The 18,801-nt window shown below is 48.1% G+C and overlaps 1 protein-coding gene across 1 annotated transcript; it reads left to right on the forward strand.

Annotated features, from left to right (window-relative positions):
• The first annotated feature begins 4,621 nt into the window (after nt 1-4,621).
• MINAR1 (membrane integral NOTCH2 associated receptor 1) lies at nt 4,622-18,100 on the forward strand. The gene is made up of 3 exons (XM_036844018.1): nt 4,622-6,964; nt 12,103-12,357; nt 17,903-18,100. Exons 1-3 carry the CDS (start codon nt 4,664-4,666, stop codon nt 18,098-18,100), a joined length of 2,754 nt encoding a protein of 917 aa, XP_036699913.1. The 5' UTR covers nt 4,622-4,663.
• Nucleotides 18,101-18,801: the final 701 nt, after the last annotated feature.

Here is an 18,801-nt window from a genome sequence, read left to right on the forward strand (position 1 = left end):
GTTCCACGGCAGGTTCACTCAGCCCCCAGAGCTTTCGGGCTGATGTTCCCTCCTTGCCCTCTTGTCACTGAGAAGAGAGCCTGGGCTTTGGCCTTCTCCAGATTCGGCTTCAGGTCCTGCTCTTCCGTGTAATCCCTCCGGCCTCATTTTCCTCACGCCTCCGGCGGAGCGTGCGGAGTGGTGGTGCCTCCCTCTCCAGGCTGTTGCGGACATTTCCTGTAAAGCCCCAGTGCATTCGTTCATGTGTTTGTCGGCCATCTGTATGTCTTCTTTGGAGAAATGTCTATTTAAGTCTTCTGCCCATTTTTGAGTTGGGTTGTTTGTTTTTTTGATATTGAGCTGCATGAGCTGCTTGTAAATTTTGGAGATTAATCCTTTGTCAGTTGCTTCATTTGCAAATATTTTCTCCCATTCTGAGGGTTGTCTTTTTGTCTTGTTTATACCCTGAGAAAACCGTAATTCATAAAGAGTCATGTACCACAGTGTTCATTCCAGCTCTATTTACAATAGCCGGGACAAGGACGCAACCTAAGTGTCCATCGACAGATGAATGGATAAAGAAGATGTGGCACGTATATACAATGGAATATTACTCAGCCATAAAAAGAAATGAAATTGAGTTATTTGTAGTGATGCGGATGGACCTAGAGTCTGTCATACAGAGTGAAGTAAGTCAGAAAGAGAAAAACAAATACCGTATGCTAACACATATATATGGAATCTAAAAAACAAGAAAATGGTCATGAAGAACCTAGGGGCAAGACGGGAATAAAGACACAAACCTACTAGAGAATGGACTTGAGGATACAGGGAGTGGGAAGGGTAAGCTGGGACGAAGTGAGAGAGGGGCATGGACATATATACACTACCAAATGTAAAATAGATAGCTAGTGGGAAGCAGCCGCATAGCACAGGTAGACCAGCTCGGTGCTCTGTGACCACCTAGAGGGGTGGGATAGGGAAGGTGGGAGGGAGGGAGACGCAAGAGGGAAGAGATATGGGGATATATGTATAGGTATAGCTGATTCACTTTGTTATAAAGCAGAAACTAACACACCATTGTAAAGCAGTTATACTCCAATAAAGATACTAAAAAAAAAAAAAAGCCCCGGTGCACAGGAGGTGGTCAGGCTGCGGTGCCTGTCCCACTCAGCCTGCCCCCTCCACCAACTCACATCTGTCACTTGGGGCGATGCTTTCGCTCCTCCCACAGCATATCCTCATCCCGGGCCGTGGTCTACTGGGGCCCAATGGCAGACCCCAGGCAACTCACGTTCCCTCTCCTTCCCTCAGTTTCCTCATCTGTGAAACGGGAGTGCTCTTTGCACACCACAGAGCTGTTTGTGTGGCCAGAAGAGGTAGCTGCCAGGGGCTGCGTGCTGCAGGCCGGATCCTGTTACACTGTCACAGAGCCGAGAACTCTGCTTTTTCCTTCGAGCCTCTCTTTTGCTCCTTAGTCCTCTATGGCTTTCGTTGGCATATTGTGGAAAATCTACGTGGAGTTTCTCTATGGTGATTAATCATCACAGGCACACACACCAGGCATGTGGCCATGTGCCCATTTGCACAGGGGCACCTACCTACCTTCCCGGCCATTCGTAATTCCCTCCATTTCAGTCTTAATAGAAAATGACTCAGGTTTAGCAGATCACTTGTGTTTCCTTTATTCACTTCAGGAGACACTGGGCCTTGGTTTTCCGAGTTCTTTTTTGACCTGGGATTAATACAGTTTTAGCCACGCAAAGTAGAATAGAAAGTTGAGACAGTCTCGCGGGAAAGTGGGGTCTTGGGTTTTTGCGGAGGCCCACGGGGTTGGGCTGCAAATCCAGCTCTGATGATTCTTGTGGCGCCTAGTTGCTGCTTTCATTGCTCCGTGCCTGTTTCCTCATCTGTCAGAGAGAGTAATAGTGAAAGAATCCTCCTAAGATTGTTATAAGAATTCTAGAAAAGAGTATCTCTGAAAGTGCTTTGTGTCACCAAACTATGAAATATGATGTGCATGAGTAGTAGTTGCTCTTCCCTCAATTACATTCATTTGTCCTCCACTCTGGTTTCTGTGCCTATTTATTTCCTTGCAGATCAAGCGTGGCAGGTTGTCCCTACCTGTAACAAACCAGAACATCCTGACATGCAGTGCTTCTATCACACGGATTGGGCGGCTGGGGCAGGGCAGGGAGAGCTGCGTGGGGAGACGTGGGTTTTCTGTGACTTGAACAGAGGCAGGAACAGAGCCTCTCAGGGCTTCATTGCCTTTTCCATACAAGAAAATCCAAACCACTGGTCTCTGCATGTCCCCGCAGACGTTCGTGGAGAGAGCTCACTAATGCGTATAGATGCCCATTGGGAGCACTGCCCTCAGGGTGGAGAGAGACCCCATGGTCCAGAGCAGCTGAAATTTAACCCCCCCCCAAAGACGCTGTTTCCCTAGAAAGTAGGCTGGCTGTGTGTGGGCTGAGTCAAATTTAAAATCAATAAGTCAATCATCAAAATGCCTTTTCTAAGCAGGGTGTGACTGGGGAGGGTAACGTGTGTGATTTGATGTTTCCTTGTAAATCTCAGAACCTGGGTCCATATTTATCCATGAGGAGCTTTACTTTCTCTTAAGCTTTGTTAAGCTTTCGGTTTGATGTTTTTCATTTTTCCATCCAAGATATGTTAATGTAGATTTTTCTTCCCATTTCAAAATAAGGTTAGTTATTGTTTGGTGATTACAAAATAATATGTGGTCATGGTAGGAATTTTGGAAAAGAAGGGAAATTATAAAGAAAATATTAGAGTTACCTATAAAAAATAAGAACTGTGGTTGAATGGGAAAGGGCAAGGGGAGCGTTCTAGATCTTTGTAGGGGTTTTGCTTATAACACAGGCATATACATTTGTCACAACTTCAGCAAATAGACACAAGTTTTGTGCACTTCATTGTATGTAAATCTTATATTAAAAGAGAAACTGTAAACAATTATTGGACTTGGGTTAATTATATGCATGGTGAAATCTTTAGGGGGAGGTGTACTGATGTCTGCAATTTAGTTTGAAGTGCTTTAAAAAAAAAAGATGGCTTCATGAAGGGTAGATGGATAGATATGTGATAAAGTAAATATAGTAAAATGTTAATGGTGGAATACAGATGGTGGTTATATGAGTGTTCACTGTAAAATTCTTTCAGGGCTTCCCTGGTGGCACAGTGGTTAAGAATCCACCTGCCAATGCAGGGGACACAATGCAGGGTTCGAGCCCTGGTCCGAGAAGATCCCACATGCCACGGAGCAACTAAGCCCATGGGCCACAACTACTGAGCCTGCGCTCTAGAGCCCGCGAGCCACAACTACTGAAGCCCGTGTGCCTAGAGCCCGTGCTCCACAACAAGAGAAGCCACCACAATGAGAAGCCCTCACACAGCAACGAAGAGTAGCCCCCGCTCGCCGCAACTAGAGAAAGCCCGCGCGCAGCAACAAAGACCCAACTCAACCAAAAAAAAAAAATAATAAGTAATTAATTAGAAAAATAAAATTCTTTCAACTTTGCTGTATGTTTGAAAATTTGCATGATAAAATATTGAGAAACAAAGATGACTAATTCAGAAAGAAAATGCGTATTTACAATCCAGAGGTAACCACCATTAACATTTGAGTGTATATTATTTTCTTTCAGTTTCATTTCCAAGAAGATATAATTTTATATAATTAAGATCTTACTACATAACAGATTTATTTTCACATTTTTCACTCAGTATTGCACCACAGTTTTCTTTTGTCGTAAAAAGTCTTCAGTGTGTAATTTTATAATTAAGGTACAATTTACATAGCTAACATTCACACATTTTAGCACACAGTTCTGTGAGTTTTGACAAATGCATAGAGGCATGCAACCACCACTCCAGTCAAGATGTGGAATAGTTCCATCATCCAGGAAAATTTCTCTGTGCCGTTTTGCCAGCACCTTGCCTCACATCCAGCCCCGGGCAGCTACGGATCTGTTTTTCAGAATATTGTTAAGATGGAACCATATAATAGGTAGCCTTTGAGTCTGGCTTCTTTCACTCAAGCACAATACATTTGAGATTCATCCATGTCATTTACAAGTACTGGTAATTTGTTCCTTTTTGTTGATGAGTAGTATTCCATTGTAAGGATGTACATTAATATAATTTTAATGTTTGTAAGAAATCATCGTATATGGTAACCTGTTTTATTTATGCATTCTCCTAATATTTGGATATTTAAGATGTTTTATTTTTTCACTGTTATAAATGCCATTGTAATGAACATCTTTTTTTATGATTGTAACTATTTTTTAAAAAATTTTTATTGGAGTATAGTTGATTTACAATGTTGGGTTAGTTTCAGGTGTACAGCAAAGTGAATCAGTTGTACATATACATAATGAACATCTTTATGCAAAATCATAGTCAATAATTTCTTTAGGTAGATTACTGGGAAGCGAATTACAAAGTATATTATAAATATTTTTAAAGCACTTATGACATTTTTTAAACATTAAAAAGTTTTTCCTTGCATTTCTTTATGTGGTTCATAACCAGCTTGACTTAAAACTCCACTGGTGTTTATAATCCTTTCTCCCCCACTTCTCTGTTTCAATATTGTCACCCTGTAGAACTGATTCGAAGTTTCAGTGTCATCAGCGAGGCTTTGAAATTCTAAATCATGGAGACCAATCAGGAAACTTCCCTCTTCTTGGTGAAGATCTTGGAGGAACTGGACAGCAAGCAAAATACCGTTTCCTACCAGGACCTGTGCAAATCCCTGTGCGCCCGCTTTGATCTGTCCCAGCTCTCCAAACTGAGAAGCGTGCTCTTCTACACGGCTTGTCTCGATCCCAATTTTCCAGCCACATTATTCAAAGACAAGATGAAATGCACCGTGAACAACCAGCAATCGAAGAAAATCATGGTGGCGGCAGATATCGTGACGATCTTCAACCTCATCCAAATGAACGGGGCTACGGCCAAGGAGAAGCTCCCCAGCGGCCGGCAGAAGATGCGCAAGAAGGAGGCGTCCTTTGACTCTGGCCGCTCGGACACGGAGCTCTGCACCGCGGCCGAGTGTGAGTCCCTCAGCTGCGAGCTGAGTGACCAGCCTTTCAGCCGGGGCTACCCCACCCACCAGTCTTCCAAGTGCCGCAAGATGGATTGCAAGGACTGCCCGCAGTTTGTACCTGCATCCGAGCCCAACTTCCTGCTGGGGGTCAGCAAAGATGTGAAGAACCGGGCGGCTTCCCTGGACAGGCTGCAGGCTCTGGCCCCGTACTCGGTGGCCAGCCCTCAGCCCTGCGAGATGCAGAGAACCTACTTCCCCATGAACATCGAGAGCGAGTCCATGTCCGATCAGGACTCCCTGCCCCTCACCCAGGGCATCAAGGAGACTTTCATTTCTAACGAGGAGCCCTTCGTGGTCCAGTCCTGCGTCCAGAAAAGGAACATCTTCAAAGAGGACTTTCACAACCTGATGACTGTGTCCCCCGGGTTGGCCAGCCCCGCTAACAAGGCTGAGGGTGAGCACGGGAAACCCCAGGGCCGAAAGGAGTCCCACAAGACACCCTTCCCCAATCACAGCTTTGAGATGCCCTACAACAGCCAGTACCTGAATCCCGAGTACTCCCCTGTTCCTGACAAAAGGCGGGCAAAGCACGAAAGCTTAGATGACCTTCAAACCTCCACGTATTTTGGACCCACTCCAGTGATGGGGACCCAGGAGGCCAGGCGCTGTCCGGGGAGGCCGGGCAAGCAGACCCCCTGGCCGGCCAAAAGCTGGAGCCTAAACACCGAAGAAGTTCCTGACTTTGAACGGTCCTTTTTCAATAGAAATCCCTCCGAGGAGAAGCTCCGCTATCCAAATCCCAGCAGCCAGACCCCCAACTTCCCAACCCCAGACAGGCGCCCAGCTTACCTCATGCCGCAGGAGCAACAGCCAATTCTCCCCATCGGCTACGCGGCCAAGCCAAACGGGCTCAAATCTAAAGAGATCTCGTCCCCTGTTGACCTGGAGAAGCATGAACCAGTCAAAAAGTTTAAAGACAAGAGCATTAGCTGCACCAGCAGGCAGCTCAGCTCAGACACCAGTAGCGTGGGCACCCAGACCGAGCAGCACGTCCTGGAGCCCAAGAAATGCAAAGACTTGTGTGCCTCTGGGCAGGGCAAGTACAGTGACAGGCACGCCATGAAGCAGTCAGATGACGACTCGGAAGTTGTCAGTGATGACATCAGTGACATTTTCCGATTTCTTGACGACATGAGCATCAGTGGCTCGACGGGAGTGGTACAGTCATCCTGCTACAACAGCACAGGATCTTTGTCTCAGCTTCACAAGTCGGACTGTGACAGTTCACCAGAGCACAACCTAACCAAAATCGCCAACGGGCTCCCCAGCAGCAAAGGAGAAAAGGGCAACCGGCCTGAAAACAGTCACCACTCGGAAGAGGAGTTGAAGACCAGCGTGTGCAAACTGGTCCTCAGGATCGGTGAAATTGAACGGAAGCTCGAATCGCTGTCGGGTGTCCGCGAGGAGATCTCCCAGGTCCTGGGCAAGCTCAATAGACTGGATGAGAAGATACAGCAGCCCGAGAAGGTGAGTGTGCAGATAGATCTGAATTCCTTGACCAGCGAGGCTCCATCCGATGAGAGCGCCTCTCCCCGGATGTTCCGTGCACACAATGGCTCCCACGGGCCCAAACTGGAGAACTCGGCCGACTGGTGCTGCTCAGACGCCAGCGGAAGCAACAGCGAAAGCCTTCGTGTCAAGGCGTTGAAAAAAAGCCTCTTCACCAGGCCATCCTCCAGGTCCCTGACGGAGGAGAACAGCGCCACAGAATCCAAAATCGCCAGCATCTCCAATTCGCCCAGGGACTGGCGCACCATCACTTACACCAGCCGCGTGGGCGTCGGAGAGGAGGATGTCAAAGACAGAGGCCCTGGGGAGAGTAAGGACTGGCATCGAAAATCTAAAGAGGTAATAATGCACGTGTAAGCTCGCGTAACTAGGCAGCAGCCTTACTATAGCCCTGGTCTGTTTCCAAGCCTGGAAGCTTACATTACACGAAAGAGAGGCCTGCCTTTCTTGTGCTCGTAATCCTTCCAGACTTTCCACGTTAGAGCAGAGAGGACCGCATAGCCTGGTGGTTGGTCCCACCCAATTGTCCGTCAGCCCGGAGGAGCACACGCTGCTGTGTTGCCGATGGGGGAAAGCATGGCTCAGATATTGGACTGGTGGTTCGAGACCTGATTTTCATAGAATGGGGAACATGGCAGAGCAGACAAGCATCACCAAGGATTTCTTCCTGTCCTTTCTGAAAGGGCAGGATGCAGGCAAAGAAAAGGAGGGAAATGACTTAAAAGCGAGCTAGCTCCTATGGCCCTTTCACGTACTGTGTGGCTTGCGTGGTGTTCCTTTCTAAAAGTTTGAGTTTTTTTCATTTTAAGATCAATAGATGATTCGTAACAAAAGAAGATAAATTAAGGGAATTATTCACAGTTCCACAGCCCAAGGATGGCAACTCTTAATATGATGTCGTTCTTTGCTTTTGAGGTTTTTTCCTACACAGTTTTATGGGAACTTGAGCGTTTTTGCACCTTTTTTTTTTTTTTTAAACATCTTTATTGAAGTATAATTGCCTTACAATGGTGTGTTAGCTTCTGCTTTATAACAAAGTGAATCAGTTATACATATACAATATGTTCCCATTTCTCTTCTCTCTTGCATCTCCCTCCCTCCCACCCTCCCCATCCCACCCCTCTAGGTGGTCACAAAGCACCGAGCTGATCTCCCTGTGCTATGCGGCTGCTTCCCACTAGCTATCTATTTTACATTTGGTAGTGTATATATGTCCATGACACTCTCTTACCCTGTCACATCTCACCCCACCCCCTCCCCATATCCTCAAGTCCATTCTCTAGTAGGTCTGTGTCTTTATTCCCGTCTTGCCACTAGGTTCTTCATGGCCTATTTTTTTTTTTTCCTTAGATTCCGTATATATGTGTTAGCATACTGTATTTGTTTTTCTCTTTCTGACTTACTTCACTCTGTATGACAGACTCTAACTCCATCTTTATAGTCAGCATCTTTCTGTCAGTGCTGGAGTGAGCACACACGCACATACTCACATTCTTTCTTCTTCTCGTCCCCTGCAGTAAGGATGATTTGTTTCAGCGGTACTTGTGGCTGCTCTTCTTCCTTCTAAGTAGGTTACATTGAATCCTTTCTGGCCAAAGTGATGCCATTTCAATGTGTTGCTCATCTCAATTCCCTTCCCTGATTCCAAAGGTCCGTGGACAGACCACGGGGCCTCCTGAGGGCTCGGAGGACCAGTCATCAGAGAGGGAGTGAAGAGGTGTGGCTGCAGACATTGAATACAGAGCAGGAGGCGGAGTCCCTCGAATGCCAAGAAGGGCAAGCTTAGAAAATGGAGCCCTAAGGAAGTTTTCAGGGTCCAAAGCAGGGAAAGAGTAAAATAAGAAGTGATTTTTTTCTGATCCCAGAGGAACCTCTGGTCCTGTGCTGGCCACCGTTCTCTTCGGTAGCCACTTGCAACACGTGGTGTTGGACAGAAATCAGAATATATTATGTGATGACACTCCGACGACATGCCCAGCTATGGGTCTTCTCCTCTGGCACTGCTGTCGTGTCAATTAGCTGCCAGAGTCTGGCCAGGTTCCTGGAGCCCTGGGTCTTAGGTAGCATTGAAAATGGCCATTTAGAGCACTCCAGTGGTTTGGCACTTCTGTAGATATATCAAGTTAAACTGAACCAGCCATGCGTCCAACCTATAAAATGTCAAAGCCCCCAGAAACCAACAGAAATAAGCTTGAGAAAGATCCCTTGAAATGCACAGCTCAAAGTTGCTGGTGTTTGGGGTGAGCGGTCTTCATTTGGCCTCCTTCTGTGACCTCATTTCTCCCTCCCGATGTGTGGCTCTCACCATCCCTGAGCTGATGCCTGCCATGGTGGTGATCAACCCTGGGGCCCTTCTGAACTTTGCTCCCAAATCTCAAACTGCTGAAGGCCAGCTCCCCCAGATGTCTGCCGTGGGCTGAAATCTACAGGTCCCAGCTAGATTTTCTGTTCCTTCAAAGCCAGGCTTCCCTCTCCCTGTACCCATTCTGGGGTCGCCATTCTAGCCATTCCCCAAACTGAAGGGGTGTCTCTCATCTCTGACTTCCCTCGTTGGCTCTCTCACATCCAGTTGGGCTACTCGACCCTGTGGATTTATCTTCTGTGATATTTCTTTCTGCTTAAATCCACCCTCCCTCCCCCAAGTCTAGGCTCCTACCACCTCCCACCTGGGATTTGGGGGCACATGTGTAACTGCTCTCTCTCGCCCATCACCCCCCCCCCACCTCTGCCGCCACTTCCATCTCATCCCATCCACCACTGCTCTGCTCCCTTTCCTAAAGCTCCACTCTGGGGTGTGCAGTGCCTCCTGTTCCCAACTCCTCCTTGGCTTCCCTTTGCTCAGCAAAAAGTTTCAAGCCACTCAGCCCGGCCACTCAAACCCTGGGCATGTCATGTCCTTCTCCCCAACAGGAGGGCTCCAGTTCACCCGGACTGGACCCTTCTCCACCTTGATACGTCTACCTGGTTGTCCTCAAAAATGCCACCCTCATTCACTCAGTCACTCATTCAGCAAGTACTGATGAAGCATCTAGGATGGCCAGGCCCCATCCCACTGTCGAACCTTTGCTCACGTGATTTCTCCATCAAGAGTTTCCTGTCCAGGGACTTCCTTGGCAGTCCAATGGTTAAGACTTCACCTTCCAATGCAGGGGGTGTGGGTTTGATCCCTGGTCGGGGAGCTAAGATCACACATGCCTCGTGGCCAAAAAATCAAAACATAAAACAGAAGCAATATTATAACAAATTCAATAAAGAGTTTAAAAATGGTCCACATCAAAAAAAAAAAAAAAAAGTGTCCTGTCCACCTCCTCGGTGCTGATCTAGACACAGTTCCCCTCAAGGCCTCTTAATTCATAAGCCTCTGAAAGCCTCCCAAGATTATTGCTGGTCTCTGATCTCCTGCCTTTCATCCTCTTTGTTCAGACAGAGTAGATACCAACCTTTATTTTAAAAGTATCTTAGGTATACATACCGACTGCCATGTTAGAACGCAAACGCCTCCATGGTAGGAGCAGGGAGGCAAGCGTGGGCAGCGGGTAACTTTCCATCTCAGAAGCGAGAACAAATTCAAATCCTGGCTCTGCCACTTCCTGGCTGTGTGACATTGGGCCAGTTCCTTAACCTCTCTGAGTTGCCGCATCCACAGCGGGGATTATAATGTTATAGCCTTGCCGATGTTTTCGAGAAGCTGAAATGGGATATCACGTGTTCAGCCCCGAGCACAGCAGGAGACACACACAGTCAGCCCTCAATTAATTGTAGTTATGATGCCTTGCTGTTATTATTGGCACCTGCTCTGCCCCCAGCTCGGCACGGGCCCTGCATGCCGTGGGAGCCCTCTGAGTGTTCGGTAGCAGTGATGAGTAGAGTGAATAAAATCAGTGACACCTTTTAGAAGATACTTGGGTTTGATGAGCTAGAAAATAAGAGGACATCTCACTTTCTTATTTGGATTTGGCCAAGTTTATCCTGCTTTCCCTGTATCAGCATCAGCGGTCTTAATGGTTTGGAAAGGCTCAGAGTTACACTGTATTTGAGCAAGAGCCGATGGGTCCAGTTTGCTGGTAGCTGGGAGTGTGCTCCTGGTCCCCGTGCACGTGTAGGATACACACACTCCCACTCACACACGTTGTCTCATCAGGTGCTCACACATAAACGCTCCCTGTCCTGACACCCGAACCCTTTCTCCTCCTCTTGCTTTTCCACACTGTCCCTCACTCGTGTTCTTATTTTTCCTTTTTCTTTGTCTGTTGCTCACACCCACAGCTCTTTGGCTCTTTGTTTCATGTGCACGACTCCATGGTGTTGGGATCCGTCCCTTTAACAAAGATGGGAGTGCCTTCTCCTTGGTGGTATGATTTTGCTGAGCGGGCGACTAAAAGGTGTTCACTACAGTCCCCTGCCTTCGGGGAACTCAGCCCAGTGGAGGAGACGGACAGACAGACAGGCAGTTACAGTTCAGTGGGACAGTGCTGGCCGCGGGCTCCGTACGCAGTCTGAAGGGGTCACGTAGATGGGCGCTGACCCGGTCTTGGTCAGGGAGCACTTCTGGAGGAAGTGACATCTATGTGGAGATCTGAGGGCCTCAAGCTAGAAGTAGAAAGTACCAGAAGACTCTAGTTATAACAGGGTTCGTGGAGAACGGAGCCCCCTGGTTCGGGTGGAACTCAAGGACTGACAACGTACGTGATGCCAGCGGTGCTGGGCACCTTCCTGCCTCCAAACTGTGGTCCAGACGGTTCCCTTGTCCTGAAGGCCACGCAGAGGTCTCTGAAGATCACTAGAGGCTCCCACCACGTGCTTCCTGGCTTGGCTTCTTCCATCCAGAGAAGCAGTGTGGCATCAGTGATTTCAGCCAGCTCCTAGGGGGAAGGACCCCATATCTTTTACTCCTCAGTACCAGGTAGAAATTGGTAAGAGAAAGAGGGGGCAGTGACTTCCCTGGCAGTCCAGTGGTTAAGACTCTGCACTTCCATTATAGGGGACGCAGGTTCGGTCCCTGGTCGGAGAACTAAGATCCCGCATGCCACGTGGTGCGGCAAAAAAAAAGAAAAGAAAAAGAGGGGGAAGTACTATGCAGTGGTTAAGCAAAGCTTCTCTGAAGCCAGATGATAGATTTAAATGCCAGCTCCTCCCGTTAGCAGCTGTGCACCCTGGGGTAAATTACTGAGTCTTTCTGGGCTCCATTTCCTTACCTGAACAATGCGTGTTAATAATAGTAGTCATGGTATGAGGGTAAGATAAAATCATCTCTTCCTGGCATAGAAATGTTGGGTCATTTGAGTATTATCAATATCATAAGCTTTTCCTAGTAAATTTCCCCCAGTCCAAGATATTCCTTCTATTTGCTCGTGAATAACTGCATGTTGCTACCCGGGCAGAGCCCAGTGATGGAAAGCTGGTGTCTGCCCACTGGCACTGTGGGCTCTCTGACGGCATCTGTGTCTCTCTCTGGACTCCTCTGTGCCCCTCTGCAGGCAGACAGGCAGTATGACATGCCCCCGCCGCACCGACTGCCCAAGCAGCCCAAAGACGGCTTCCTGGTGGAGCAGGTGTTCAGCCCTCACCCCTACCCCGCCTCCCTCAAGGCCCACATGAAGAACAACCCTCTGTACACGGACATGCGGCTGACGGAGCTGGCGGAGGTGAAGCGGGGCCAGCCTTCCTGGACCATCGAGGAGTATTCTCGCAACGCGGGCGAGAAGGGCAAGCTGACAGCCCTGGACCTGCAGGTGAGCCTCTCACTGCCCTGGGTGGGGGGAGCCCAGCCACACCCTGGCGGATGCAGGAATGGATAGCGGATGCCCTAACCGACCCGCTCCCTCACCTTCAGCTCCCTGGGTCCCCACCATGGAATTCTGAACCTGCATACATCGTAGAGCAGAGATTTTTCACAAGGGGATTGCTATTTTGCTTATCGCTTCGTAAACACGTAGCAGTGGGAATGCTTGATCGATTGATTGATTGACTTTGGCCATCCGATTTGCTAACGATGCGTTTAAGACTCCATACCAAGTGCAGATTCTCGTATTTGCTCACAAGACCTCAGCCCAACTGTTTAATGAAACACAAGCTGATTTCTCCTTCCACATGTAGCACGTGGGATAAAAGCATATTTGTGGGAGCCGAGCTATGGATTATGTTTCCATACGGAGCAGTCCCAGGTAAGCGCCATCCCCGGAAGCTCTGTGAATACAGTTGTGGCTGGAGGGCATGTTTTCTGTTCGACCACAGGCAGGGCTGGGTTTTGGCCACTTTCATTGTGCTGGGCAGTTCCACCTGGTTCCATCCACACTGCGTCTTATCTGTGTGTCCGCATCACCTCGGGAGCACAGGAAGTACCCTGTCCCCACCTGCCAGCTAGCTTTGTGGGCAGCGAGGCTATCATCCCAACGCCACCACTCACGTACGGGTCCCAGCAGGTCCACACCACTTAAAGGGCAGTTGGAGAGATGCCAGTGGAGGGGGTGGTATGGCTAGGTCTCCCCTGAAATGGCCTCTCTCTAAAGCCAAGAGGGCTGCAGGAGGTGCAGTGCAGTGGCGAGAAAAGAAATGTGTTTTCCCGCAGTGTGGGTTCTAAGCCAGGATTCCTTTGCTGTGTGGCCTGGAATGTTCACCTGTTTGAGCTTTGGTTCCCTCACCTGTTAAATGTCCATAATAATATCTAACTTTCAGAGTCACTGTCAGAAATGAAAATAATGTATTTAAAGTACCTGGCATTAAGAAGGCACTGAAAAGGCATTTTGGCGCTGATGAAATGATGCTGAAATCGATCAACTCTGTACGGGGCTTTTTATCACGGTCTCTCGCTCAAGGCACAGTGGCCTGCAGGCGGGAGTGATGTTGTTCATCTCAAGTTTATAAATGAGGAAATCGAGGCCCTAAGAAGCACAAGAACTTGCTGCAGGTCTGACAAGTCTAAATTCATACTGGACTATCCGGCAATAAGACTCCTGTACTTCCTCCTACGTTGCCTTTCCACCATGTCATTTTTTTTTTTTAATTTTTAATTTATTATTTATTTATTATTTTTATTTTTGGCTGTGTTGGGTCTTTGTTTCTGTGCGAGGGCTTTCTCCAGTTGCGGCGAGTGGGGGCCACTCTTCATCGCGGTGTGCGGGCCTCTCACTATCGCGGCCTCTCTTGTTGCGGAGCACAGGCTCCAGACGCTCAGGCTCAGTAGTTGTGGCTCACGGGCCCAGTTGCTCTGCGGCATGTGGGATCTTCCCAGACCAGGGCTCGAACCCGTGTCCCCTGCATTGGCAGGCAGACTCGCAACCACTGCGCCACCAGGGAAGCCCCCACCATGTCATTTTTCTGTTGATGACAGTATAGTGGAGCTTCATGTCGCACAAATGACTGCAGTGACATTTGTTTATGTTGGGCCCTAAATGACAGCAATTATGGGAAGGGACACCTCTGGCCAGATCTTGAGAGTCAAGTGGGTGGTGATATCAGGACCACCCCAGAGGTACTCCTGGCCCTGTCACCTCTTGCATGTTTTGTCCCCATGCCAGCTGCACGCCACTTGACCCTTCAGGCCACGTCCTCTCCTGTCACCATCCTGCTGGCAAGCAGTCTAGATAGGATTTGCTTCTCCTGCAGGAGGGTCCCACTGCTCTGCTGTGGCTACCACACTGCAACCTGTGGGTATTAGGATGCCACGAGCTGCAGGCGAGTCAGAAAAGGCCCAGAGGTGTGAATGGCTCACCTGGTGGAATGATCAATGTTTCACCAGTATCATGGGATGACCTTGACAGGAGCAGATTAATTGAATGAGTCATAGACTGAGAAACATCTTTTTAAAGTTTGGGAGGCAGAGTCTGGGAGATTTCGCTCCTATAGATACATGCAATTTTAAAGTGCCAATGTTTAGGAGCATAAAGGCAAAATTATAAAAAATAAAAGATCTTTAGATTAGAGAGCTTTAGGTGACATCACTTAAAAATGCAAAGGATAGTGTATCTAGTCTCATAAAAAAATATAAGACAGGAAAGAGTTTGATAGCCTTTCGAGGGTGTTTGCAGCAAAGCAGAACAGGTATCAGGAACTCGATAAAGGCAGAAAGGCACCACCTTACTTGTTTTCATCGCTTTGCAGAGACCCAGGTACTGTCTTAGGGCAGCTTCCGCATCTGGACCATCTTCTTGGGGCCCCATGGCGTCAAGATGTAAATTTACCATCAATGGCCACTTGAGGGTGCAGCAAAGGTACAGGTCCCGTTTCCATTTCCAGTGTTCAGCAGGCGTAATTAACAACCGAGGATACCCCCTGTGTCCCACTGGGTGTCGTGAGAGCTTGCGGTTATTGGAAAAAGTAATTAAAAATAATTTACTTCACAGGATGAATCCCAGCCCCTAAAGCATATCTACCTATGAAAGGAAGCCAGTTTCCTTCTGTCTGAGCTGGAGGGAACAAGACAAAATCTGATGTGTTGTTTACACACTGTTTATCTCCTTGGCCCGCCTCGGGAATATTGGGAAGAAGAGGTGGTGTTTCAGCCTCCCTGGTCAGAGCCTGTCTCCAAGGTGCCAGAGCAGGGAGAGCTGCTCCTTCAGCCTTCCACCCAAACCAGCCCACCCCTGCAGACCAGTCCCCAGCTTAATATGCCCACCTTGGCTCCCTCTCTCTCCTCTAGGGTACCCGTTAAATTGCTGAAGAGCGTTCATGTCCAGGGAAACAGACCGATCCCAAGTGCCCATGGAGGACAGAGCTGTGCTGGGGAAAGAGCTGCAGCCCAAGCATAAGGACACTTGTCCTAACAGCCGGAGCTGGGCAGTAGCAGAAGTGCCCTGGGCAACTCAGGGAGACCGTGGCTCCTGGGACTTAGCAGAAGTGCTGGAGTAGGAGTTTCTTGCAAAGTCTGAACAGACAATCCTGCATTTTAAGGAACTTTCCATCATGGAGCATGTCCTGTTTCTCATGGTGTGGGTTCTAGCAATGGCCAGCATTGCCTACCACCCCTCCCCGCCCTTCCAGATAACATGAATAATTGGAAAAGTCTTTGAACATTGTGCCTCCGTGAGGAAGGGGACCTGGGAGGATTTCGGGGACCCCGAAGTCCCATTCTCTTTTCATTATGCAACACTGTACAGAATATTCTAGAATATTGGCAAACTCTTCTCTAAAGGGCCAGAGAGTAACTACTTTAAGACTTTGCAGGCCTTACAGTCTCCATCACAACTGCTCAACTCTGCCAATAATTGTCTCAAGCAGCCATGGGCAACTTGTAAATGACTGGATACGGCTGTGTTTCGACAAAATATTATTTTGGGACACAGAGATTTGATTTCATATGATTTTCACATACCACTGACTATTGTTTTCCTTTTATTTTTTTTCAATGATTTAAAAATGTGAGAACCGTTCTTAACTGGTAGGCTGTACAAAGGCAGGTGTTGGGCTGTATCTGGCCCATGGGCTGGAGTCTGCTGGCCCCTGTACTGGAAGGCCATTAGAAACAGGAGAGCAGGGACTTCCCTGGCGGTCCAGTGGGTAAGACTCCGTGCTCCCAACGCAGGGGGCCCGGGTTCTATCCCTGGTCAGGGAACTAAGATCCTGCGCGCCGCATGGCCAAAAAACAAAACAAAACAAAAACAAAGCAGGAGAGCAATAAAGCAGCCAGAGGAGTCCACGGAGTGTAGGTCGTCAGCATCCCAGCAGGAAGCAGATGGCATACTCACGGATGATGGGAGTGGGAAGGAGGGGACTCTTGGCGGCAGTGTAGGCAGGGTTTAGAGCCCATGAAGCGCCCAGGGACCAGCATGAGTGAGACGCTGTTGCTGCCCTTGGATCTGAAGGCCAAGGAAAGGGAGCTGTTTCTGAAACCCACCAAGACCCACAGCTGTGAGAGCAGGTACCTGATAGAACTGTAGCCCATCAGGGAGGGAGCAGGGGGAGCTGTACCCCACTGACTGAATCCACCTGGGATGTGTCCGTATCGGCCGGTCTCCTAGGGGCACAGAGCAAGGCAGAAAAGAACAGAGAATGGTTCTGAAAGGACAGGTGGAGAATGACTAGTACGGGTTAGAATAATCAATATTCCAATAACACAGTACAACCGAGTTTTTTCTTTTTAAGTTTTGGAAGCATTTGTTTTGTAATCCTGTGTGTGTGTGTGTGTGTGTGTGATTTGTAACATGCCCATCTTTATGAACATTAAACAATCTGAGAAAATCTTCAAACTAGATATTTTGCTTGTGTTTCAAAGATTTAGGCGACCTCACTTGGAATTGCAATGTGTTGCTGCTTTTATGTGACAGTCACATTATTAAATGTTTGCCGTAAAATGAGAACACTGCCTTTCTTTATGGAAATAGATTCTAGCCATCCACGGGGAATGGGATTCCTGGGTGATACAGGTTAAATATAATATTTCTCCTGCAGGCAGGCATTAATCTCAGGGAGGCTGGGAGACAAATGTCAGTGGGTGGGGGTCTCTCCCACTGGGGACCCTGCACCTGGCATGGGGGTGGCCTGCCACTGGTCTGTAGACCTGGCCTGTGAGCAGTGGCCTGACAGATGTTTGAAATGGAAATATTTTATGTTTTGTTTGAACTGCTTATCTGGGAGGTGCCTTTGATTTTTCAGTAGAGGCTTTACTGAAGAACTCGGAACCAAATCAGAGTAATACAATAGCCTTGCTTTAAACAGCTCTGTTCTTAGGGCCTGTTAGTGGAGAATATTTTTCAGTGACTTTCCCTGCTTCCCATGCAGCAGGGCCAGCCTGTTCTTGGCCGTACGCCCTTGAGGCGTAGAGTCTTGTTTGTCTCGGCCCTATTTTGCTTGCTCCCAGGAAATCGCTGGGTTTTCCTGTGTCAAGACCATTGTGACCTGTTTTTAAAAAATATTTATTTATTTATTTATTTGGTTGCACTGAGTGTTAGTTGTGGCAGGCGGGCTCCTTAGTTGTAGCACATGGGCTCCTTAGTTGCAGCACATGGGCTCCTTAGTTGTGGCATGCATATGGGATCTAGTTCCCTGACCAGGGATCGAACCTAGGCCCCCTGCATTGGAAGCACAGAATCTTATCCACTGCGCCACCAGGGAAGTCCCCCATCATGACCTTTGTTGTAGGAGAGGGGCAGGTACAATCTGGGATGTGCGGGAGCCCGAGTCCTCGGTGGTCCACCTCAGGGGGAGCTGGTGGGCTGCGTTGGACTCCTCGGTCATCTCCCCTGCAAGCTGCAGACAGCTCTGAGATGCTTCAGGGGTGATGATTGTCAGAACGTCTTGCACACATTCACCATATTTCTAACATCTTCTCTTCACTTTTAGACTCAAGAATCTTTAAACCCAAACAACTTAGAATACTGGATGGAAGATATTTATACTCCAGGCTACGACTCATTACTAAAAAGGAAAGAAGCCGAGTTCAGACGAGCCAAGGTCTGCAAGATCGCTGCCCTGATCGCTGCAGCCACGTGCACAGTCATTCTGGTCATCGTCGTGCCCATCTGCACAATGAAATCATGAGCCGCTGGACATGCAGTGTTGCCTGCGGCTCATGACCACCGGCGTCTCCCTCTGTAGTTTAAAATCACGTGCCAGTGGGGCCACAGTTTGTTGAAACAGAAATCACGGAGGCTTTTCTGCAAATGCTAACAATGGTCTTCAGAAAGTATACATTCTAGAGACATATCTACCTACCTATTAGCTTTGACTTAATTACATGGATGAATTTTAAGAAGTGCAATATCTTTTCCTACCAAAAGAATGTAATGGACTACCAGTAGATACAAACTGAATTCCAAGCAAAAAAAAGAGGAAGTTTAATTGGTTGGATTCTTTCCATTTTGATGAAATTTCACGGCGGGAAATATGTTATAGAGGAGATGGTTAATCCATGCCTGTTTTAGGGAAGCTAAGGGAGATAGCGAGATAAGAATAAAAAAAAAATCATGGATTCTCTTTCCCTTAATGTTCTTAGATCATCGCAGGCAAAGAAACAGGGTATGTATCCATAAAAGGGGGTTACTTCTCCGCTGACTTTTATCAAGGGCTACCGGCTTTTCATTCTTGCCCTTCTGTCATCATTACGATCTTCATTGCAGATCTTCATGGAAACGTTCTGGACCTTCTTCCTGGTGCCCAGGGTAGGAAGGTGCTGGACTGCCAAATCAGGCGTGGCGTGAAGTGTGCTCTCTGCTTAATAGGCCAAGGTATTCAGGCCAGGA

This window comes from Balaenoptera musculus, chromosome 2, assembly GCF_009873245.2.
Source record: "Balaenoptera musculus isolate JJ_BM4_2016_0621 chromosome 2, mBalMus1.pri.v3, whole genome shotgun sequence".
Lineage (NCBI taxonomy): Eukaryota > Metazoa > Chordata > Mammalia > Artiodactyla > Balaenopteridae > Balaenoptera > Balaenoptera musculus.

Coding starts and splice junctions, on each gene's coding strand:
- MINAR1 (XM_036844018.1), top strand. CDS start 4,664: ATGGAGACCAATCAGGAAACTTCCCTCTTCTTGGTGAAGATCTTGGAG. Junction 6,965..12,102: donor GGCATCGAAAATCTAAAGAG/GTAATAATGCAC, acceptor GCCCCTCTGCAG/GCAGACAGGCAGTATGACAT. Junction 12,358..17,902: donor TGACAGCCCTGGACCTGCAG/GTGAGCCTCTCA, acceptor CTTCACTTTTAG/ACTCAAGAATCTTTAAACCC.